The sequence below is a fragment of the Falco punctatus genome, assembly GCF_963210335.1.
Source record: "Falco punctatus genome assembly, chromosome: 7".
Lineage (NCBI taxonomy): Eukaryota > Metazoa > Chordata > Aves > Falconiformes > Falconidae > Falco > Falco punctatus.
The window spans coordinates 11,490,139-11,514,306 of record NC_137587.1 but is presented as its reverse complement, the minus strand read 5'-3'; the positions used below and the strand labels follow the sequence as shown (position 1 = coordinate 11,514,306).

The 24,168-nt window shown below is 43.2% G+C and overlaps 2 protein-coding genes across 13 annotated transcripts in view; one reads left to right on the top strand and one right to left on the bottom strand.

The window, feature by feature from the left end:
- The window catches only part of INSM2 (INSM transcriptional repressor 2), a 34,103-nt gene extending 32,585 nt beyond the window's left edge, over positions 1–1,518 (top strand). The window contains 1 exon segment of the mRNA XM_080394975.1: positions 1–1,518. Coding sequence (XP_080251101.1) covers positions 1–1,386 — 1,386 coding nt within the window. The 3' untranslated portion in view covers positions 1,387–1,518.
- Positions 1,519–3,381: 1,863 nt separating this feature from the next.
- RALGAPA1 (Ral GTPase activating protein catalytic subunit alpha 1) overlaps positions 3,382–24,168 on the bottom strand; it is a 136,364-nt gene continuing 115,577 nt past the window's right edge. For 4 of the 12 annotated variants that reach the window (XM_080394964.1, XM_080394971.1, XM_080394965.1 and 1 more), the window contains 3 exons: positions 13,306–13,430; positions 6,355–6,469; positions 3,382–4,773 (listed from right to left, as the gene is read on the bottom strand). In XM_080394964.1, coding sequence (XP_080251090.1) covers positions 4,677–4,773; positions 6,355–6,469; positions 13,306–13,430 — 337 coding nt within the window. In that variant the 3' untranslated portion in view covers positions 3,382–4,676. Of the gene's footprint in view, positions 4,774–6,354; positions 6,470–8,695; positions 12,342–12,622; positions 12,654–13,305; positions 13,431–24,168 lie in introns of those variants that run through there. The other 8 variants (XM_080394966.1, XM_080394969.1, XM_080394967.1 and 5 more) reach the window with 6 other exon arrangements.

The following is a 24,168-nucleotide window of genomic DNA, read 5'->3' as shown; positions in this document are numbered from 1 at the left end:
CGCCCCGCCATGCCGCGCGGCTTCCTCGTCAAGCGCAGCCGGCGCCCCGGCGGCTCCTACCGGGCGCGCCCGCGGGAGCGGGATCCGGAGCGGGACCAGCCGCCCGCCCCGCCGCCGCCGCCCCCGCCGCCCGCTGCCGGGGACAGCCCCGCCGGTAGGCAGGGGGCGGAGGAGGAGGAGGAGGAGGAGGGCGAGGAGGAGGAGGGCGCCGCCGCCGCTTGCCCCGCGACGTGGCCCCCCGGCGGCGGCCGCGGCGGCCCCGGGCTCGCCCCGCCGGAGGGGCCGGCCGCCTGGGGGGCAGCGGGGCCTTGCAGCGCGGCGGGGCCGCGGGCGGCTCTCTTCGAGCGCTGCCTCAGCTCCCCCGCCTCCGCCGAGTCCTTCCCCCTGGCCGCCTCCTTCCCGCCCGCCGAGAAGCTGCTGCTGCAGCCCCGCACGCCGCTGCCCGCCCCGCCGCCGCTGCCCGCGCTGAAGCGGCCGCCGCGGGCCAAGGCGCCGGGCAAGAAGGGCAAGGCCACGCGGAAGCTGAGCTTCACCGACGAGGTGACCACCTCGCCCGTGCTGGGGCTGCGCATCAAGGAGGAGGGGCCCGAGGGCCGGCCGGGGCCGGCGCCGCCGGCGGGGCGCACGCCGCTGGGCGAGTTCATCTGCCAGCTGTGCAAGGAGCAGTACGCGGACCCGCTGGCGCTGGCCCAGCACCGCTGCTCCCGCATCGTGCGCGTCGAGTACCGCTGCCCCGAGTGCCACAAGATCTTCAGCTGCCCCGCCAACCTGGCCTCGCACCGCCGCTGGCACAAGCCGCGGCCCGGCCCCAGCGCCGACGGCCCCGCCGCCCCGCCGGGCAAGGAGAACAGCCCCGAGCGGCGGCCCCGCGGCCCCGCCGCGCCCCCGGCCCAGCCGCCCCGTCAGCACCGCGGCGGCGCGGAGAGCGCCGGCGGCGCCCCGGCCCCCCCCGGCCCCGCTCCCGGCGGCCCCGGCGGGGAGGCCTTCGCCTGCCCCTGCTGCCAGAAGCGGTTCCGGCGGCAGGCCTACCTCCGCAAGCACCTGGGCACCCACGGGGCGGCGCGGCCCGCCGCCTACGGCCCGCCGGAGCGGGGGCAGCTCGCCTTCGCCTGCCACCTCTGCGGCGCCCGCTTCCCCTCGGCGGACATCAGGGACAAGCACCGGCTGTGGCACGCCGTGCGGGAGGAGCTGCTGCTGCCGCCGCCGCCGCCGGCCGGGCCCCCCGAGGGCGGCGCGGCGGGCGGCGAGCGGCAGGGCTTCCCCTGCAAGCACTGCCCCGCCACCTTCTTCAGCGCGCCCGGGCTGGCGCGGCACGCCAGCAAGTGCCACCCGCCGGAGAGCAGGCAGGTCCTGCTGCTCCAGGTGCCCGTCCGGCCGGGCTGCTAGGCCGGCGGCCGCCCCCGCGATGGGATCGCTCCGGGAGCCCGGGCGAGCCGAGCGAGTCCCGTCCGTGCTGTAATTCCTATGGAAAGTCGCCGTACTCGCAGCTACCACGGCGGAGGAGCCGCCCGCGGACCCCCGCCTCCCCGGCCGGTGGGTAGCGGCGCCGGGCACGGCGGCAGGCGCTGAGAGCCCCGCGGGGGCGGGAGGCGGAGCTGACCCGCGCTGCCGGGGCCGGCGGCGGCCGGGCGGGGGGACCCGGGCCCAGCCGGGATCCGCCGTGACGCGGGCAGTGGCCGGGGGGCCGGGGCTGGGCCCGCCGAGCGCCCGCCGTCCGCGGCCAGTCTCCGAGGGTCGCAGTGCCGCGGTGCGGGCCGTGTTCGGAGGAGGGGAATTATTTTTCCCGAGAGAAGGAGCCCGGTCTAGTGACCTTGTTTAATAGCCTCGGCCCCCGAGCTTCTGCATTTCGGTTATTGTGAGGTGTTTTGTTTGCTGTACTCTGTACTAAGGTAGTCGAGAAGGTAAATGTTCATATTAAGTCAATGTCGAGTCCTATGATAGCTAGCAAAACGTATGGAAAATTATTCGTGCTGTCAGCTTAACTGAAATACGAGGTGTTGATCTATAGCCAAGTACGCAGCTCCCGCTTCCCCCGCGTTCCCGGGCGCCGGCGATCCGCGCCTCCCCGGCAGCCGCCCCTTGCACCACCCGCCCCGTCGGGGCGCCCCGGCCCGGGTCACCGGCCCGGGCGGGCACAGGGTCCGGGTCCCCGCCCCAGCCTTTTCGGGCGGCCTCCGCCCCCCGCTGCCGTGAGCGGCACCGCTGCCGTGCGCTCCGCCGAGCCCCGGGGGCAGCGGGAACCGTGTGCGCGGGTGACGGGCTCCCTTCTCCCCAGCGAGACCTACCTTTGGCAAAGCAACCCGAGGGGCGTATTCCCTGGCTTTAACGGTAGTCTGGCCAAACGCTTGGAAATCCTGTCAAACGTACCAGCTACTGACATTTCGGTCGGTATTTATTTATTAATTAATTTATTTATTTATTTTGCCACGCATCGCTGCTTCTTTCTAAACGGGACTGCAGGTTGAGGCCAGAAATAAGGGGGAGCAAATTCAATAAAGGATTCAAAACAAAGCTTATGCCTTTCTTGAATTCGGCAGGACAAAGTGGCTCAGCCGGTGATTTCTGAAGAATTGATCCCGACCGTAGTCTTTGTTCTAACACTCTGAAATGAGCATGCAAAATACGTCAATCTTTTGATTAGCATCCTCTAAGGCAATTATTTTTGTAGTTTTCTATTTTGTTACACCCAACAAAAGATTCACGTGTATCATGCCCAAAGGCTGAATGCAAGCGATAAGTGCTTTATTTTCAATGTGCTTAACGGACTTCCTCGTTTTAGTTCCAGGACCTGGACAAATGCATTAACACAATATAACTTGAAGCAGCCAAGATTTGCTGTCTGATGAAGGAGGCTAAACTCGCAGCGTGCTCTTCTCATATGCCAGAAATAAAGCATGTTATCTTAAGTTGTGCATTTTTCCATCATTTGTTGGTAACGGAGGCTTACGTAAAAGTGCCCATTTATGCAGTTAAATGAGTTCTCCCCTGGAAAAGGTCACTACGTTTTTTTTAAATCATCGCTCTCCTTTCTCCAGTTGTGCAGCCAAAGACGAAGGGCTCCGGACCACAGAAACCTGACAGTTATTTATTAAGTGCTCCTGCAGTTAGTGCTCAAACCACCAGCCTGCAGGCGGGAATGTTCTGCACTCTGAGTTCCCTGCGGAGCTACGCGTATTGTATTTACAAAATCTGGGGAAAAGTTTTCAGTATGGCATTCTTGCTTTGGGTTGGGAAAGAGCTCCTAAGAACTCATGTGTACTTATGAAATACTGATGAAAACTACGCTGTGCATTGCACTTAACTGCTCCATGCGCAATATGCTATTCTTCTATAAATTGGAGTAAGAATCTAATCACTGAGGTGAATGACTAATATACAAAAGCTGGTAAGAATAATTTTATTGTCTTATTAAATAGCGTGTCTTCTCTTCAACCATTACAAATTTGTAGATACTACATCAATGACGATACATAATTTATCTTTTTATTGTTGCCCATATGATATATTTACACATGCAGTTAGTACTGATGTCATGCTACATTTTGTTAACAGCATTTTGTTGTTTGCCAGACTCAAAATGTGAGCATTTCATCTTCTGTAGGAAAATACCTCTGGGTGGGTGGAACGTGTGTACTAACCTGCACTCACAGGGTTGGAATTGTCAGCATTTCAGGCCAGGCTCCTGGAGCACGTTCCCTTTTCTTCCCTAGTACACATCATCAGAGCAATGAATTTCTATCAGGAAAGTGCCCTTTTGTTTTTTCCTTCCTTTTTTTTTTAATGTAAGAAATAAGAATATATTTCTAGACCCAGCAGCCTGGTGATAAAGGCTAAAACCCATGAAACTCAATGGCATTTACTATTGATACCGCTTGGAAAAGCAAACGTTATAAAAATATTTGGAAGCCAAGCATAAGTAGAATTTCAGCACAGTGGTGGTTTTTTTCTGGCATAGATTATGGCATCACCTGCACAGTTAATGAAATGATACATTGCTTCGTGAAGAAAGAGTTGGTGCTACGAGCAAGTTATTTTGTTTGGACTCTGTAATGCTTGAAAGCCCGCTGAACTATTTTATTCTTAACATAAATAATCTGTACACATCCTGTGCATTAACATTGTGACATCTGACAAAGACTTTACAAACGTAACTTCAATTTAAAATTGTACATTCATTTTCAAATTGTACATATTTCTTTCTTTGTTACAGAGAAAATTGCAGTGGGGCACAATAAATATAGTGTAATCAAACTGCAGTCTCCAATTCCATATATGACTCAAGATCAACCAGCGTTAAAAATGACTACTGTTAAGATATCGCAATCATCCAGGAAGGTAAAAGGTGCAGAGGACAAACTGCACTGCACTGCACTGCACTGCACCAAAAAAAAAAAAAAAAAAAAAAAAAAAAGTCAGCCTGGAGTTTGATAAAAAACCAAAAGTTAAAATATTAAAGTAAAATTCCAGTGTCACTGTTTAAAAGAAACATACAGAAAAGGGGTATGCAGGGGATGGGCACACACAGATTAGAGACATTATCCTTTCATTGAAGGCGGTGAGTCACTGCGGGAAGGGTGGCCGACCGCTGGTCACTGGGAAGCTGCAGGCATCTCGCCACTTAGGACTTGTTGGCTGAGCCAGAGGAGCGGCGCAGTTTCATGGACATGCGGCTTTTGCTAGTCCGAGGAGACATTGGAGAGGCTAAGTCTGTTCCATCCACCTGTGCTGTTGCTGCTGCTGGAGTTTCTCCCGGCTGAGTCTCTGGGCAGAAGCCTGCAGAGGACAGCAAGAACCAGACAGGTCAGTGCCGCCTGCCGCACTCGCAGCACGGGATCTATTTCAGAAGGGGCAGAGAGGAATTTCAGTGCTGCTGTCACTCCCACAGCCTCTCCTAGCCCTTTACCGGCTGTGGGTGACGGTACTGCACGCCGAGCTAGCAACTGCCACAAACCCACCTCTAGAGAAACGATGCCAGAAACCACTGAGCTACAGGACTGCAGACCCCCCCTCGCCCTCAGCACCCGAGGCAGCACTGAATGGACGATGTTCTCCCGCTAACTGGGAGAGCAAGCACCTCCAGTTCCCTCGCGGGGATGGGGAGCCTTTATCCAAAACACAACCCAGAAGAATCCAGTCTTTAATGAGAACATGAAGGTTAAGAGCTTGTTGCACATGAAGGGAGCTCTGGGAATGCAGCTGAAGAGGTGGAGTGAATCAGGGGCCAGCTGGGAGAGGATGTCTTCTCCCATCCCAACTTTAGTTGGTGCTTCCAAAGGCAAATTCCTACAGGGCCCACAAGGCAGAAGCTTGAACAGATCCTACTAACTGGATGCACTATACGTTAACGTTTCTTTGTAAAAGGAACAAGATGAATTTGAGACAACGGCATGTCGTGCATTAGCCCAGCGCCCAGAGCTGTGCTCCAGCGTGCCCCGCGCCCTTGCTGCAGGAGGACAGGGCTCCTCCTTACAAACAGCCCGTCTCCAAATCTTCCTTCGTAGGCACACAAAAGGAAAAGGAGAAAATACGACATGAGAATTAAGCTCTCCTTCCCGTGTGCAGAAAATTAACGCTATGCACTCACATCCACAAAACTGAATGGCATTTTAATTAGCCATTTACAGAGACTGACAGCCTGATTGAACTCGACTACCTCAGTGGCCACCGATCGCTTCTGACCCATATAAATTACGGACAGAAGCTTAGTCCCGCAGAAGTCAATGGGGAAACCCCTGCTGACTTCAGTAAGCCAGAAATGACTTGCTATTTCTTCCACATCACGCTATTACTGGTAATTCTTTAAAATAATAATGCAATAATCAGAACCGAAGATCTCTCCCCCTCAGTACACATTTTATATATAAGGGGTGCAAAACCCATTCAAAACCGATCACGATTTATTTGGAAAGACTCCTCTAAAATCAAATGAGGCCATCAGGTAAGGAGTCTAAGAGTACATTTAAAACATACTGTCATAAACCTCTGTGATTTAGTGACCTGGCTGTCCTCCTTGCCTGGTCCATCACCTGCCTGCTCCAGAGGGACGGCACAGCACTTTCTATCTTTTTCAAACTGACACAACCCATCGAAGTGACAGGGAGGAGAAAGGGCTGTTATTTGCTCCCCAGCTGGTGATGGTAATTCTGTTCATGAACTAGGTACTTCATGGCCAAACAAACTGGAAAAGCACGATAATGCCTGACTCACTATGCCTTATACAAAAAGGCAGGCAGGGAAACATGCACTCTCATTTTCTGAAATTCTATCTTGTTCTAATTTTACAAGGAATTAAAGCATTTCAAATGGTGGAAGTTAGAGAACAGAAAATAACCGTTGTTGTTTTGCACAGCATACCATTCACAGCTAGCGTGAAAGACCTTCCGTTTCAAGCCTTTGCCCTTTACCTTGATGTGGCCAATGCTTTCTAGTGGAGGTTTTGGAAGGAGAAGAAATATCACAGCATTTCTTTCTTTGTTGAGAATGAAGAAGTGATGAGGAAGGAGTGGAAAGAAGTGAGGAAGGGGGAGGAGAAAAGATAAAAGATAACAGGTGTGAGACATGAGACACGAACCGCAGAGATTGAAGGGTATTAACAGATGAGCACAGAAAACGGAATTTCGCATTTCATTATGCAATTGCTGCTCATGCTACAGGTTAAAAAGAGTGATGAGTTAGTTATGTGCAATGAAGCAACAGCTCTGAAATCCAGCATCATACTTACCAACTAAGCATTACAAGAAAAAAAAAAAAAAGAAGGGAGAGAGAAAGAAAAGATTTCTATAACATTATCCAGATCCAGCAAACTTATTCATAGCAACTGAGATACATCCTAAACATTGTCTGAAATGCTTGCTTAAAGTCTGTGAAAACAGTTAAATACTCACACACATACACACAATTGAGAAGGAAAAACAAATGGCAACTTGATATATGGCTTCTGCTCCCCAGCTGTTTCACAGTATTAAGTATGCTAAAATTACAGCCAGTCTCAACATGAGACACCTGAAATCACGTGAAGAATAAAACCCAGAGTATTTAAGCTAGTCTGCATCTGAGGGTCAAACCCTAGTGTGAAATTTTACCACGGGTTGGATAAAGACAATCTTAACACCTCCCTCCCCCCTGTTATTTCAATTACAGTATTATTTTGGATGTATCTTAAAATTAATGCTTCCAATTCCTGCAGGCAGAAGCACTGATTCACACGTAATCCCATGTTTTTAAAGAAACTGACTTAAAACTATTGAAGAACAGAAGTCATGTAAAGTGATTTTCACATCTGAACATACCACACCAGAAGAGTGAAGAATAACGGCACTTAAAATAGATTTAAAGGTCTGACAGCAATCAACAAACTGATTAGTAACTATATTTCTTTGGATTTTAGATAAGCATATATATCTATATATACATACATACGCACATACACACATGTGGATATAAAATGTGGCATACAGAAATTTTGCAGGTTTTGTTTCCCCTTCACAATTTTAAAACCTTCACTGTAAAATGTTATTATCTTTCTCTCTCTAGACAGTGAAATATTTAGTTATCCAAAATATAAAAATAGGGTTAAATAAGAAGGCTTTATTGACAGCTGACCTAGAAACGGAAAGTTCTGTAAAATAAGATGTGTTGAGGTTTTTAAGAGCTCGAAAAATGTCAGGAAGTGATCCATATTTTTCAACTCTTAGGGCTGACAAGCGACAAATATCATAACCTGATGGGCTATGATATTTTGGGGCTGTAATGTAAGGCCATTTCAGTTGCTTCTGAACAAGGAGGTGGATCAACAAAGTTGAAATGCGACATTTTCACCCTCCATTTGAAAATTTTAGGATCTCCTATTAATAGCGTGTTGGTTATTTGACTCGGAAATTAACTGTTTAAATGTAAACCAGAATCCTAACTACACACAGACTTAGAAGTGAGGTGAGGTGGAGGAATCCAGAGGTATCATAACACACGCATTGCCATGACTCATCCCACTCATCAGTTCTGACTTTCAAAGAGGTGAGAAATTCACCAGGCAGAACTGACAGGGTGCTGGTAAGCCAGGGTGCATGGTAAGGCTGCTCTCAGTGCTTCTGGCTTTATCGCACCTTGTTGCCTGGGTCAACATTTTCCTGAGTGCCATCTCTGAGAATGACCACAGAGGAAAATATAATTTGTGCATGTTGGTAGATTTTGATGGTCCTTTAAGATACTTCATTGCCCCTCACCTGACCTCCAGGGAAGATGGCAATCTTTTTTGTGCAGCTTGTGCCCTTTGCCACTCTTACAAATTCCAGTCCAAATCCAGCCAAGTCATCCATGATGCTCAACAGAGCCTTGCTAGAGTCAAGTCAATTAAGTCTCTCACTAATTTTGGGAAATGAGGAAAGGAAGCAAGAAGTGGATGCAGAAGGACTGCAAACGCAGCTGCAAAGCGAGATGATGAGGAAGAGATCATCTAAAGACCTAGGTGACTGGAACTGAGTAGGAGAGAAAGAACTAAGAGCCAGACACGGGAAAGAACACAGCAAAAATGATGAAGTTTATGGCAAAAGAGCAACAGAGTCCACGTCCAGTGAAGAATGCTCTTCAGAACCTGCCTGGAAACATGAGTGTTGGTCAGCTAGTATCTGTGAAACCTACTGGCAGAATTCCCAACCTTTCCACTAGCGGAGATTCAGGCAGAGATCAGACAGCTTACCCTTGCCACCATTTACTGCCCTATCTCAGTCTGCGGGAGGTGGGGCTGATCTAGAGGTTGCAGTTTTGCTTATGAATCATGTGGCTGTTCATCAGTGTTAGGGAATTTCTCTTTTGCCCTACGCCTTAAAACAAAAATGGAAGGAATTACACAAGGAAAGTGTTGTCACAAGACAATAAATTCCTAAAGCCAAACGTTCAGAAACTAGAAAACTTCAGGATTATAATTTCTTTCTGTCCCCTCGCGTGTATCATGGGATGCTTTTTAATTGCACAGTCATATTCTATTTTTTTCAGTAAACCCATTTCATTAAATGTAGAAAGTTGATCTGTTTGGGTTTCTAGCTGCCCACACTGAATTTACTGCCTGAAAGTGCTGAGGAGCCTCAGCTTATCATCACCCAAGCAGTTGACTTATGGACAATAGTTAACACGTAAGGTTTCAGCTTCAGTTGTTCCAATACAAAATTTTGGGAAAATTTCAGTAAGTTTTGAGGTTTTGCTCTGATTTGGAATGAAAAAAAAACACTTCCTAAGTTTGACTGGAGAAGGGATAATGAGAAACTCTTCCCGGCCCTGCCAGACATACCAGCCCTCACTTCTGCATCTCAGCTTCACTTCCAATCACAAATTTCGACCAGCACCATCAACAAATGTTGCTCAGACCCTTCTACGGTGAGAAAAGCACCACCACTCTCACCCCCAAAGGGGTAACACAGTCCCAGAAAGATTCTCAGTTCAAAGTGACACAGCAAGCAAGCAGCAGGCGGGATGGAGATGCAGGCTGCTGGGGTTTTGTGCCCGGCTGAGGTGCTGATACCCCGACACCCCCCTGCCTCCTTGCCTGTACGGTGGCATCCCACTTACTTCAGGAGCGGGGCACAGAATTGTTCTGAGCAAGGCTCAGAAACACAGGCTCAGAAAAATACTGGAACGATTGTTGGGGTCAAAAAGTCTGATGCTAATGTAAAAAGACTAATGTAGAGAGGCCCCTTCTTGATAAGATTTACTGTTCTGAGGCACAATTTTCAGTAGGAAGAGAGGGGACAAAAGATAAGAGAAAACCCAAACCCAAGCCGTCAGTACATTTTGAAGCTCAGAGTCTCAGCGTTATGGGGTCAATACGCCCTTCAATATCATCGAGCTTACCATTGACAGTTCCCTCAGCCCAGTCTGCTGTCACAGAAACCTGGGTTGCTCGATCGCTCTGTAGGAGGGGTTACTCCCTTTAACAGAGTCTTTGCAGTTACTTCGTTTAACAGTCAGCACAACATAAAAAATCCTGAGGCAACTGAATTATATTCTGTGATTCAGTGCAGGTAGCTCTCATTTTTTTTAAATGCACACATCTACTACAATAGTCAGGTTCCTAAACACGGGACGGTGGACTTGTCAGATAATTTGACAAGGCAGACTAAGTATCTCGATAAAACAGCAGCAGCCACAATTGTGCTGAAGAACAACCACTGTAAGGAAGGAAACGGCTTCTGCTGAGGGCTGAGCCTTTGGTAAAATATCAATTCAACCCGAGGAAACTGTTACCAAATGGCACGCTCTCTATTTGCTCCGATTATCATAGCTCGAATGAAAAAACCTGGCATGCTGAAACCGGCCAACAGGACCCCAACAACAACAAAATTACAACACCTGGTGATGGGCTGTAGGAGCTTCACAGTTTCTATAGATCTTTCTTAGAAGAAGAAATGGTATATAATATCTTATAAAAATTAAACATATTCAGCAATTGTAATCTTTGAGATCATAATCCAATTAAAGAATCAAGTCTGTAATATCTAAAATGTGGATTTTTTTCTAGTCTTTTCTGGTCAATTAATTTTCCTTTTAAAAATACATACAGACGAAGTAATTAATATTTTAAAAAATAATTGTGATGTATTTTTAGAAGCTGGTCAGAAATTTTCAGGCGACATGGACATGTCTGGCAGGGAGCCTGCAAGGTTTTGTCTGAGCCATCTTGGGGGTGATGAGTGCGTGTGGATTCCCAGGCAGGACTCCAGTGCCATTCCTACGTGCAATCCTGGCACAATTCAGAGCTCTGTACCGATTTTTCAAGAAATCTGCTTGTTTCAGGGACTCTGGAAACTTATGGGTATCTATCTTTTAATAGCACAACTGGTGGACTCTTTCTTGGGATGATGAGTTCTGGGTCATCTGTAGCCACCTGGCTCACAGGTCTGCCTTCGCCAGAACTGGAAACCAGTGGTTTCCAGACTAACCCCAAGCCCTGGGGCAACCTTTTTGGCAGATTACTGCCAAATTTCTACCTGCCTCAGGCTTTAGAATTTGTGCCCTCCAGAGTCAGCTGAGAGGCAGATGGTGTGGTGTTACTCCAGGCACTCTGTCCTGGAGCCGAGTATCCCAGCTGCAGGAGCCCCAGACGGAACAGGGCTCAGCCAGCCTCCAGGCTGCAAGCGGGACTGCCAGAGCATCCCCCGCTTCCCTGGGCTGACATGGAAGCTTAGAGTCTGGCAGGTCTGGGGACAGGTCCTTGGACTCTGGTGCCGGGTCACACTGTGCTGCATGTCTGTCCTAGGAAGCTCCTGGCTGCTCCTGACACTGACGTGTTGGTCAGGTCCACTGCACAGCACAAGGTCCAGAAGAACGTGGTCCTCAGGACCGGACATCATGTTTCACAGTATACACACACGCATACACGTGGATGTGAAATACATCACAAGCTCCTATTAGCGAGATTCCCACAGAAAATTGTTACATTTGATAGAAACGTTAAGTCTAAAATCAAGTTTCTAAAAATGATAATATTTTTCCAGGTCACGTTAGAGAATGCCAAGGATGACTAGGACAATTTTTAAAGGCATACAGGAATTGCTGCTGTAGAGCAGCGTTCTCTGATGCACCAAACTAGTACAGAAAAGCAGCTTTGCTTCACCCTGAAAGAATGAACTAGAGGAAGAGGGCAGAATGATTTAGCCTGGAACGAGGCTTCCGAAAGCGAACAGGCAGAACTGATACAAGTGCACTAGAATATAGAATATATGCTAGCCATAAAGTTTCTGAATACTTACTGAGTGCGTTAGGTAGGAAATGTGGCAAGGACTGGTACCCCTGGTTATTGTTTTTAATGTTTCTAGTTACAGATTTTTTCCTACTCAAATGCTTTCATACATTAAATTATATTACTATTTTTAATACTGATTTAATCAGTTTTAAATTACTTTCAATTGTTTCCCTCTCATCTTGACTATTTGCACTAGCATAACTATTATACCACTTAGACTTTGAACCTGCACCTCATTTCTACTTATGGTTTATACTTTCAAGTGAAGGAGTCTCAACGTTTTAACATCTCTGTCATTCTTTCTGCAGTCATTATCACAACTCTTCTATAATTCAGAGTTTATTTTTGCGATTAGGAAACAAATTTTGAGATGACAACTTGCCCAATTGTTCTTACAGAATTGATTTTATTTAGATTTACAGCTTTTCCACAGAAGCATTTTGATTTATTCATCATCAAATAAAGGTTTCAGAACCAGGAATTTCAAGTGTTACAAATTCTTCTTCTCCTTCTCTCCTATGTTATCACTGCAGAATGTCTTACAACATCAATGAAAGACAGTACAGGGTACAAAACACACCACTGCCATCCAGCACTACTTGTCATGCTGAGAAACAAAGGTCGACACAATAAAGTGTTACTCATTCAACAACTGTCTCTATCATTAGTTACCTTAATCCCAGAACCAGTGTTAGTGCTTCATGCAGACCTGAGGTTAGTAAAAGACTAAAACTTTAAGAAGATGTAGTGTTCATTTCTCAATCAGTGTGAAATTCTTTTTAGTGTGAACAAGGGCAACAAGGAAAGTTCGCATACAATTTGGTTACAAGCTTAGTGCTCTAGTAAAAGTAAGAGGAACAAAGGGGGTTTTTGGACACTTTGTCTTACCTTCAGATAAACAGAACTGATATTTAATGATCTAAAAAGAGGGGAAATAAAATAATGAAATAATCATAAGGAGTTCAAGAAATGTCAGAACAGGAAGGCCTTGAGTTACTCATTTTCTTTTACTGATTTTTCTCATTAGTAACTGAAAATGCAGTATCCTCTTATAAAACAGGTATTTTACTGGAAAGCAGAAATGACCTTAAAACCAACTTTGCAGCTAATAACCTGGAAACAAACCGGATGACTGCAAGGCGCTCAGATTTCCAATTTAAAACTTTACATTCTAAAAATGTAGTGAGCCATAAAACTCTCTTAAGAGGAAGGTGTACTTTATATTAAATAATATATCTACCCAAATTAGCCCAGATGAAGGAGTACCAGTGCTTCCATGGAGACTTTATACAGGGGAATGTGATAAAATTCACTGTAAAAATACAGGGTCTGGCTGCTATAATTGAGGCAGCTTGCCAACTCTTAATGCCAGGCATTGGCTCATGATGCCGGGCAACTGAATAAAGATTTAAAGGCAACTTTGCCCTGGTTCTCAAATATGTACATATAGTTTCTCCAATTAATGGTAACTCTTAATGATGTCCAGAGGTCTGAATTTTTAGTCTTTATAAGTAAAGATACTGCATTTCAAGTAAGAGTGTAAAAAAGGAATTATTTACTGTACTTCTTACCTGTCTCTGAGGGCAAATGGTGGTAAGGTGCCGGACAGAAAACCTGAGCAGCAAAATCCTCAAATGTTGTAGGCTCTAGATGATGTTGAACAATTGTTTGCAGATATCGTGCTCTCTCCTCATAACTGGTTTAGCCGAGAATTAAGGATGAATTTACATCGTGTACTGTAACTGTTAGATATCAGTGCCTAGTAATTCAGCATTCTTGTTTTTGTTAAATACATGTCATGTATTTCACTGACTGTACACACTTACTTTTAATTCTTTACATAACTATAATATTATCTGATGCACTGATGTAATATTAACCGTAAGATAAACATGATTAATGTAAACCTTACAGTTCAACTATCTCTTCATGTCTGATGCAAAGTTTTCTGAAATTTTTTTCAAACAACAACCACTTAAATACTCTCTTCTAACTAACTGATTGGCCTGTACTCTGCCCACAATCAAATATAAAAATGTCACAATTTTTAAGCGGCATAGCGTGAAAAATAACCTTAGCATTAGCAAAATAAATGATTTTGCACTTTTCTGTAACAAACTGCTTCCTTAATCCCTAAACACACACACACAGGGTTAAGATAAATACATAGCGAAATTTAAGTATTGGGAAAACCACCTTGCCAATTATGCCATGAAAACAAGCAAGAACATTTGTAAAGAATCCGCAGGACCTTAAAATACTGGCTAACGGGGTGTCGGCAGGGCACTGACAGCAAAATACTGTACTTCTTCCTTTTCCCTGTGTTCTCCCTCTCTGATATTATTGACAAGAGACTGGTATCTTGAAGTGTTGTTGCTCTTGAAGAACCCTCTCCAGGCTCCTTGTTCCAGCAGGCCTGATTGTGCTGTTAGCACAGACAGAGCGAGAAAAAGAGAGAATATTTCTGCTGTTCATGAAAGCAACTATGGAAATGGCTGTCAAAATGTAGAGCAGCAGGCAGCAACATACAATTATCAAGAAAAACTACCATGCTGACTTCATGTCGTATAGTTCCTGAACTGAGAAATCAGTTAACCTTTTCTCTTGCAACTTTCAAAGTCCTCCAACCGGACTCAATATGTCAAATGAGGGGGATGTGCTGCAGTTACCTTATAGAACTGTAAAACGATCAGAAATTTTCTGTGGCATCTACACTTGTGCACACTTTTTTTTTCCATAGTTTATTTGTAGATAGTGAGATTCATTTTCTCCTTCTCTCGGTTCTGTTTTGCTAAAAACCCCCAGAATAAATCAGCATGCTGTGGAGGAATGGGCTCAGAATCAGCTTCTTGAAGGTTCTGGGTTCTGATTTCAGGTTTGGGGGAAAAGGGACAGCGAGAAAACCACTTTTCTGGATCAAATTCACCACCGGTGAAATGGGGATAATATTAATCTTACACACATTTTTTTAGCAATCCCAACATAAAAACTGCATTACAAGTGATAAGTATTCTTAATAAGTGCAAACATTTAAAATAGATAACAATCCTATTTGCAGTCATGATAAGCAATAAAATTCCCAGCCCTATTAAAGCTGGAAAAAATACATTTTGTCTCAGCTTATAAAACTATACTTCAACAATTACAGAACTTTTCCCATGAAACCTTTTTCCAGTTGCTTTCTGTACAGTATTTATAGTAGATTTTGCAGGATATCTAAATAGAAAAAACTTATAGAGAATATACTATTTGAAAACAACTTGTAGTGAATTAAATGATCTTCATCGCATTTCCTTAGACCATAACTCGGTTACACAGTGAAACATTTCTTCCTCCAAAAGCCATGTTCCAAATCCTTTCTGGATCCCAAGACAGCTGAACCTCAGCAGAAGTCTCAGTCTGGAGAAGCTATAATAGAAGCACTGGGACAAGAGAAAATACAAAAATCTCCCATTGTAAGGGTTCTTAGGTTGGGGGATAAACACAGCACTGAGCCTTAACAGACATGAGTAATATAGCACAGTTTTTAAGAGGCTATGTACAAGTGGTAGAGGATGAAACTGATGGTTGAAGTCTAAATAATACTACGTATCTCACAACTTGTTGAAAAGCACTTTTTTCATTGGGGGAGATTCACAGCTGCTGAATTTTCTGCAGTTAATAGAGTCCTTTGATTCACAGCAGTGCCCCTTGCACAAAAAATACTGGCCTTTGTGTATTACCAGAAACTAATTTTCTATTTGGCTGAAAAGGGAAAAATGGGGTTATTGCTTCTCCCTCCTACAGAGCTTTTCATTATGCCTGATGCACTCAACTTCTAAGCTCTTCTGAGAAAAAAAAAATAACTGAAGAGGCAAGAGGTAGAAAAATGAGCTTGTTAGCACATTAGAAGTGAAGTATCTTGGTGGGCCCTAGAAATTCCCAGTGGTGTGTTAACTTATCACTCTATGCATGCTGGCACTGATAGTCTCCCAATTGATCACTCTCTTTTCGCACCAAAGGTGCTGCCAGGAAGCAAAGGCTGAAGGCCCACAGGAGAACAGGCTGCTATCAAAACAAGCTGTTTTTAAAAGTCTGCTTGAATGGGTAAAATGTTTCATGAAAAAGTAGGGTGGAGACACCTACCTGCTTTTAAAATGCTCTACTTTCAGAGGTCTCTAAAGGAAACCTTTTAGTTTATCCTATTATAACCAAAGCTTATACACAAATAAGGCAAAAATGAAGGAAAGTTACTGCTTTGAACGTGACAAGGACATTCCCGTTCTCCAATCTGGGTACCTATCTCTTAACCAAATAAAGGAGTCTTGACACAGATGCTGACTGAGGAGGATAATGATGTTTTCATTACACAGTGGAGAGGACATGCTTGTATCAGTTCTAGAAGTTTAATTCAAATGCACGCTTGGTACACTCAGAGAAAAGTAATTCAGCTGGCCAGGTTGCCACTCGTCCTAACAATCCACAAAACCATCTGCAGCTTGTTACAAACAGAACCGCACTTAAAAACAAAACAAAAAACTGATACCAACGCCAAGTCCCAAGCTTGCTGTATTCTGTGCTAAGAAACGACACGCTCTCCTCCAAAGAACTCCTTCACTGCATTGGAGACTGAGTAGCCGGGATTGGGTTACTTTTCTCTTCTATTCACTTACACTTTGAGAACATTTTACTACTTTAAAACTCCAAATCTGTACGCTTTTGTGGCTGAGACAATCTAGTTCCATGTTGCGTTTGAATGCAACTATCTGCAAGAGCGACCATAAACTCACGGTAGTTAATTTCTACATTACTTCTAATAGGCTGGATATTTATTTCTTTAAAACGTTGCTCTCTAGGGAAGAGTTATTGGCACCTACAAACTGAGTGGCACATACAAACTCAATGGCTAGTAATAATCGGGCAATGAAAGCTGTATTCTTACTGTGAGTGGATGTTGCCACTGGCGTCAGCAATTAAGATGGAATGGGAAGGATGCATGGACAAACCAATGGATAAAGACTCTGGCACAGAGAGTGACTAAACACTTAAACAACAGCATTGTGGGCTTTCTGCTTCTGAAGAAGGTGCTAACTGGAACAGAAGAGAATGGATAAGAAGGTAAGATATACATTGATTATACGGCACTCACCCAAACCTGTCAGCTAAAAATTTGCAGATCTATAATCCGCAAAAAGCCTAAGAACTTCTAATGAATTTGTTATACTTTTTTCAGAAGGTATTATTCTGAAAAATACAATCGCTACAAGAAAAAAGTCAGGGATAGTACCTTTATACGTGACTCAGGTTGTAGTCACTCCAGCTAAAACTTCATCTGCATTACAATCCATTTTACTTATCAGCTAAATCTGCAATTATTTCCATTAATACTGAAAATACTGTACTTTCCATTATTACCACAGACATGCCATTTTTTTAGACCCGTTGATTTGCAGTTGGGAACAAGCACCAAAATCCTGACTGCCAGATCACCTACTTATGCTTAATCTGTCCCAAACCCAACATCTCATGACCTCACCTAGTAGCTCTCCATCCCTGTTGATTGTACGATGTTCTGTTTTAACTCCAGCTCTGGTTAGATTCCGATGCCAGAATACATTACATCTTGCAGATTCTTTTTGCATCATCTAAGCTAAACCTTTTTCTAGCCATCTACATGAACAAATTATCTAGACTCTTACTTCACATCCCGGTTACAGCCATATCCTTTTCTCTGGCCTCAACAAATGAATTTTAATTCCTCCTTACACCTACTCTGAGCATTGCAGGCACTGCTTAGATGGGTTATTCTCTTCAGGTACCGCCATCAGTCTGCCACCTCCTAGCACAAAGGCAGGCTAACTTACTTTAACTTTACAGCCCATACCCATTTGATCCATTTTATCAAAACTGCTCTTGCCTCCCGTCAGTTAATGCAGACAGTCCCTCTCATTCATCCTGACATTTTTGCACCGGCACTTTTGGACTTCTTTCCATGTGGCTGCTTCTGCCTAGCACCAGGTCTCCGCAACTGCCCACAAAACAATCCCCCCTCAAACTCTCCCCTTTGCTATGATGTTTATTGAAAAAGAAACAAGGAAAACACCTTGGAAGACAAGTCTGTTGCTGTGTAGGCTACACAACTATTCATGCCATCTACTATTGTTTCACATTTCCCTGAATTTGGCATCTGCCTTCAGTTGTTGCCTTCGGTTTTATACTTGGCTTTTTTACTTCTGAGGGACAAACATCTGTCTTGTGCTGCACTCCCACCTCAGCATAGACTGGGGGTTTTGTGCCACAATAATACAAGCAAAACTTGTCTCTTCATCTACCATCTTAACTTTTTTCCTTTACATCCATAACAATTCCCTCACACTGCTTTTTTTTTTTTTTTTTTTTTTTAATCCATGGCTTTGTCATCCCTCAATTTGGTGAGAAAATGGTTGCTACATTTCCCCACATCTCTAGTTGTTTAGTCTTTATTCTTCCTTTCCTGTATATTTAACCATGCAATCTCCACAAAATCCCATGTTCCCCATTGTTCAGCCTCTTCTACCGTCTCTTTCAAGTCCTTCTGCTGATTCATCTCCTCATAGTCATTTCCATAGATCTACTGTGTCATCCTGACCATGTGTTTTCTTCCCTCTTCTTATTCACACCTCTCAGTTTTAGAACTGAATAAAATGCATTACAATAAATCTATCTAGTATTTTGCAGTTAAAGAAGAGTGTATGCATGATTAGTAATCATGCATGATGTTACAATCACCCAGGGAATACCAATCCTAAAATGTCATTAACCTGAGGCTGAAAAAATGAACAAAAAGCAGTTTCAACACAGAGCAGAATTTCCAAGACTTTAATTAAGGATATGGCACTTGACAATTCTGTAATCTACTACCAGAGCATCTAAGCGCTAGGTTCACAAAAGGGCTGGAGAAGAAATCCTAGCGCCTGTTCCATCTGATAACAAACGCTTTTTGAGCAGGGACTGGAATCCAGGGACTCGACTCTCCCAGGGAAGCACCATAACCATCAGGCTACACAGATGCACAGGTACTTTCCCTGAGATTCAGAGGAGATCTTATTTTATGAAACGAAGGGCAATTTCAGCAGTGAACGGAGCGTGCCTGATTACAAAATGTCCTCAGTCCCAATGGTTAGAACAGTTTTGTGAGAGGCAGGAGATGTGGCTTCAAAATTGGAAACCGCTCTCATTTCCTGGCTGATTGATATAGCGGCGGTTACCTCCCGGTGTGTTTGTGTGGGCTGTAATCCAGCCAGTACACCTTCAGAACGCCTAGCACTGCTGCCTTGCAGGCCAGATGAGCAACGAAATAGCGACCTACTCGTTGGATAAGGAGAGGCATGAACTGGGCATGTGGCTATTGAGGATACAGCAAGGACTCAGGCAGCTCCAGTGTGTGCCCAGGGAACAGTGGCAATGAAAGCTTTAGATACCTGTGACCTTCAGAGATATCCAAGACTAGGCATTTGCGGTGTGGACATTCTTATCACCTATATTTTAGACTCGGGCACCTATAAAGGCCAGGCAGGAGGAACTTGGGTCAGTCATACAGAGTATTTCTGTAACAAAATGCTCTCAAGACTCTTGGGATAAAAAAATACAGAAATTTTTTTATCAAGACCTATTTCCTCTGAAGGGAAGGATTTATGCTGGGGAACCTACTCAATGACAGAAGCTTAAAAAAAGGCTAAAGAGATGCACAGTTCATTAATACATTAGAACGGTGATGGAATTATTTGTAACGTCAGATCAATACTTCATTTGTTCAACAAAATTTAAGAGGAATGCGTTTGTGAAGTACCTGAAGTCATCAATGGCAGAAATTCTGTATTTTTCCAAAAGTCAAAAGAAAGTATTTACCACTTCAGGTTCCACAATAAAATGTTTAGCCTCAGATTCCATTTTAGTAGATGGCTTCAAGACTATGTCTGGATGACTTAAAATGCATAAAGATCACTATAGTTTAAGAAATAACCTCGAAGGATGAACTTCCAAGCTGTAAACTCAACAGTGCTGCAGGCCTCCCTACACCCCTACTGATGGGCTGGTCAAGTCCAGTACACTGATAACAGGACTTCTTTTTTTAGGAAACAACAACAACCACCACAAAAAAAATAATAATCGGGATTATAACAAAGAGGACTCTCTTTGTGAAAGGGAGTAAGGGTGTAGGCTCTTTGCTCAATTTTCTTCCATCACTGTGTCTCATTCAGAAAAAAGGAACAAAAGTTGCAATGAGACACTTCCATGAAAGTCTGATTCATAAATCCTCCCTCCTGATGCTTATGTATTTATATATATGTGTACACCTGTGTAGTATATCACAATATAACTGTATATTGGACTATATGACCACAATACTGACGGTGTGTAGCACCTGAGATTCTTTGATTCCAGTGCTAAGAGGAGGTTTTGATGATTGCCTAGAAATACCTGTCAGAAAAAAGCCAGAGAATGCACTTCTGAATGGTAAGATAGACTTTTTCAGGTTAAATTACAAACTACTGTCGGAAATGCATGTACAGCTGCATCATTGGCAGTTCCACCTGCTAGCAAAATCATCTAAGAAGTCAATATATATTGATATGATTGTGGAGAGTATGACTTTGTCACCCAGGCATTTGGAAAATAATTTAGACAAGCAGAAACCAAAGCACCGCTCTATCCTTAACCAGAAAATGAAAATCCTCCACCCAGAGATACTCGCTTACAGGATCAATGGGCACCTGCAAAAGGTTTTTTAATTGCATGTATACGTTTTAAGTAAAGCTACATAAGATGGCACCCCCTTGTTTACCAGATTTGCCCCCTCAGCAAATTTAGAAGCATACCTCTTTTTTTCTAAAAAAAAACCCCAAATCTGTAATATTGTCAACATACAAAAATGCTCCCGGGACATTAAAGACCAAAGGAAACAAAGAAACAGTGAGACACAGTGAATGGCATATGATGGCAGGAGATTTTAAGTTTCTTGCTCTCTGGCCTGAAAAGGCATGCAAAGCCCAAAGAATTAGCTGCACCAGTCTGAGGTACTTCAAATGATGAAAGCATCAAATTTATCGGGCAGACTTTTCCTAGTAAATTACAAATCCTGACATCAGCATGTAAAAGGAGGATGGCCTCCTGTAAAAAGATAACAAGTACAGGTTAGGACCCAGGTTTCACAGAGGCTGAAAGGTAAAGTTAGCCACAGCAGAATTTGACTTCAAAAGGAAGACAAAACCCACACATCCCAGAGATGGAAGTTTATTCTGGGAAATCTCGCTCTGAAAGAAGAGATTGTGTAGTGGTTGTCAAACCCGCTGAACTCATACTGAGTCACAGCAATTTGTACTCTTTGTTGGCTCTTAGAATTAAGGATGTGAGTTGGGCTGCTATTGATCCAGCGTTGGAAGCCCTGCAACTAGCTGTGTTTTGTATGTAGGTGGGTGATCAGTATCAACTGGCCACACTGAGAGGAATAGTTACAAAGTTCTCTTATATTCCGAAAAGTGACTCTGTAGAAGTGGCATCATGGTGTTCGCTATTTATTGCATTTCAGTGATTTCCACATCTAGTTTGCACAGTATACAAATAAAGAGATTCTTTTTTTTTTTTTTTTTTTTTCCCCCAGCTACAACTTCTGTTTACTTGAGTCAACTCGGTTTCTCAGAGTCTGTCTGGTCTCTTTTCTGTTTCTTAAACACTGCCAATATTGAAAATGGCATATAAATATTTTGCTCTGTGCATCTGTTTACACAGCTATGCTGTAAATGAAAGCAGCTTCTGCATATGCAATTGGAACTTAGCCACCAAGCTGATGATGTGTAAAGCAGAATTCAGTTCATTCTCCTCATATCTGATGCAACTTTTCAGGTGAAAGAGAAGTAAAGAAATTACTATGCTTGACACTACCAAACAGGGGAAAGAATTAAAAATTCTACAGTCTTCTAAAGTAGTTTTTTTTCTCTACTGAAACCATATTTTTAATACTACTGACAGCACTTTGGAATAAAATGTAACAGTATATTTTCTTAGTCATAAAAATGGAACATAAAACTCAGAGGAATCAAAGTTACATTTTCAAAGTAAACTTTTATGTTGCATTTCATGAAAATATTTTAAAACTGCAGAAGAGGATCAGTGTTAATCATCCAAAATCACTAACTTTAAGAAATACTATCTATATATGTCAATCTACTAATTAAAGTAGGTATCTCATTAAAAATGAAAATAAATATGAAAAACATGTTAACAAACTAAGACTGTAGAGTTTAAGAAAACATAAAAGTTAATAACTAACATATTTAATAAAAATCTTTTTTCAACACAAGTTGTAATTGCAAAAGGGCTTTCTGAGGCAATATCTGAAGTGTATTTCTTCATGAAGATAATAAGGGAATACCTAATAGATAAATCCATAGAAATTAATGCCATCACTCCAGATCTTGCAATTTGTTTCCAACACATGTAGTTGCATCATTCTTTAAATGAATATAATGAAAATTACTTTGCATTTTTTTACACTACTAGAAAGTTCAATACATCTGTGATAAATTTAAAGTGATCAGGCCAATTATAACAACACATACTTTTGCCATTTAGAGGCTTTTTTCTTTAAGAATACTAACCTTACAGCTAAAGGAGATTACTTCCAGTATATCTACCCTATGGCTAAATGGTTACAAGTCCTGCAAGGTAAATAGGCTAGATGAAGTTGCAGCCACTGAGTGTTTCCCAGTCAATGCTATTTCCGCCTGGTTTACTAACATGTTATATATTGAAAGGCGTTGACTCTATCTGAATTTATATAAGAATCTTAATTTTTACAGTGTAAGCACTTTCAAAATTGCTAAATTACTGCAAGAAACTGTAATTGATGCTGACATTTTCATTTAAAAACCCAATACTTTTAACATTCTGCAACACTATCCTTCTAGGAAAATCCTTGATATATTGTTTATTTTTATGCTGCTCCACCAGATCTTACAGCTAACTAAATTCTTCAGTGGTTTATAACATCAGCTGGGAAGAAAAAGCTGTGATTCATCAGCGCAGACAAAGCTGAGCTTTAATCCATTCCTATAACCATATTGCCAAGTCTATATTGTTTACATTGCGTCTCAATTAAGAGACAGGCAGGACACCTGGTACTTCTTTATCTAAGTCCCACGGGCTGCCAGATGACTCAAAATCCATAACAGGTGCTAAGGCAGTGTGAGTGTAGCACCATTAACACAGGCTGGAATTGGATAAAATTTGGACTATGCTTAACCACTTAAAACACTCAATTATGAAATGAAAAATGTAACCAGGAGCACCAAGCTCCTTCACAAAAGGCACTTATAAAGATACGTGGAATTGAAGTGCAAGTGTAACAGACTTAATATAAAGTCTAATTTTAGTATAAAAATTCTCCAGAATTAAACTATATAAACCCCAGCTATCTAAAATTAAAAAGCTGGGGTTTTTTAAGCTAACCATATAAATATATCTACTTATTAAACTGAATGTATTCTAATTCTGATCATCTGCTTAGGCAGCAAAACTGACAAAACTGATGCTCAGGCTTCTAGCAATTTCAAAGGGAAAAAAAATCTGAATTAACAATACTTGTTGTTCAACTCTGCAGAACCCAGAATTTATTTTATTTTAAGGACTTTGGCAAGTGAAAGCATCTTACTGAAGGATTTATAAACAATGAAGTTAAAGTGAAAACCGATATGAGAAAAGATGCTCCTTTGCACCAAAAAGTGCCCCTGCAGATCTCTTTTCAGCACTTTTTCAGCTGTGGTGACTGAACGGAGTATTAAGCTTAGACATTGACAGAACACACCGCATGAGAGAAAAAACGAGTATCAGAAATTTTACAGTGGACAATTACTTAAGAACTATCTGTATCTAAATGTGCAGTAATCCAATTAAGTTTCTATTTAATATTGTAATTATCGAGAACACAATATAGTGATTTTATTTCCAGAGTAAGCAGTAACAAAGTACAGTAAACTGTCATTTAAGACAGTGTCATAGTATCTATGATAAGCAGCATATTGGCTTAAACTAATGCACTATATGCCTCTAGGGAACAACAGGCTCAGAGACTGGGTTTTAACATCAGAATCTATCCATTAATCTTGACTTAAATATAATCTACTCTGCAGAAAGAGGAAGAATGGGCATTCAATGAATTATCTGTTTGAAATACAGCAGAGGCATATTAACACAAACATATAGCAGAAAGGCTCGGTTTCGGTACTGCTTGTTGTGTATTGTATGTTTTACAAACCCTGAGCTGCATTTTAGCATGAAATTAAAAAGACTGTAAGATCAAATGGCTAGCAGTGTCGGAGGGATAAATACCTCAACACTGTAACAGATTACTCATCAGCTTTACCGGCTCTGTGGTTAGAAGACTAATGACAGAATTTACAAACACCCCACTCGTCCCT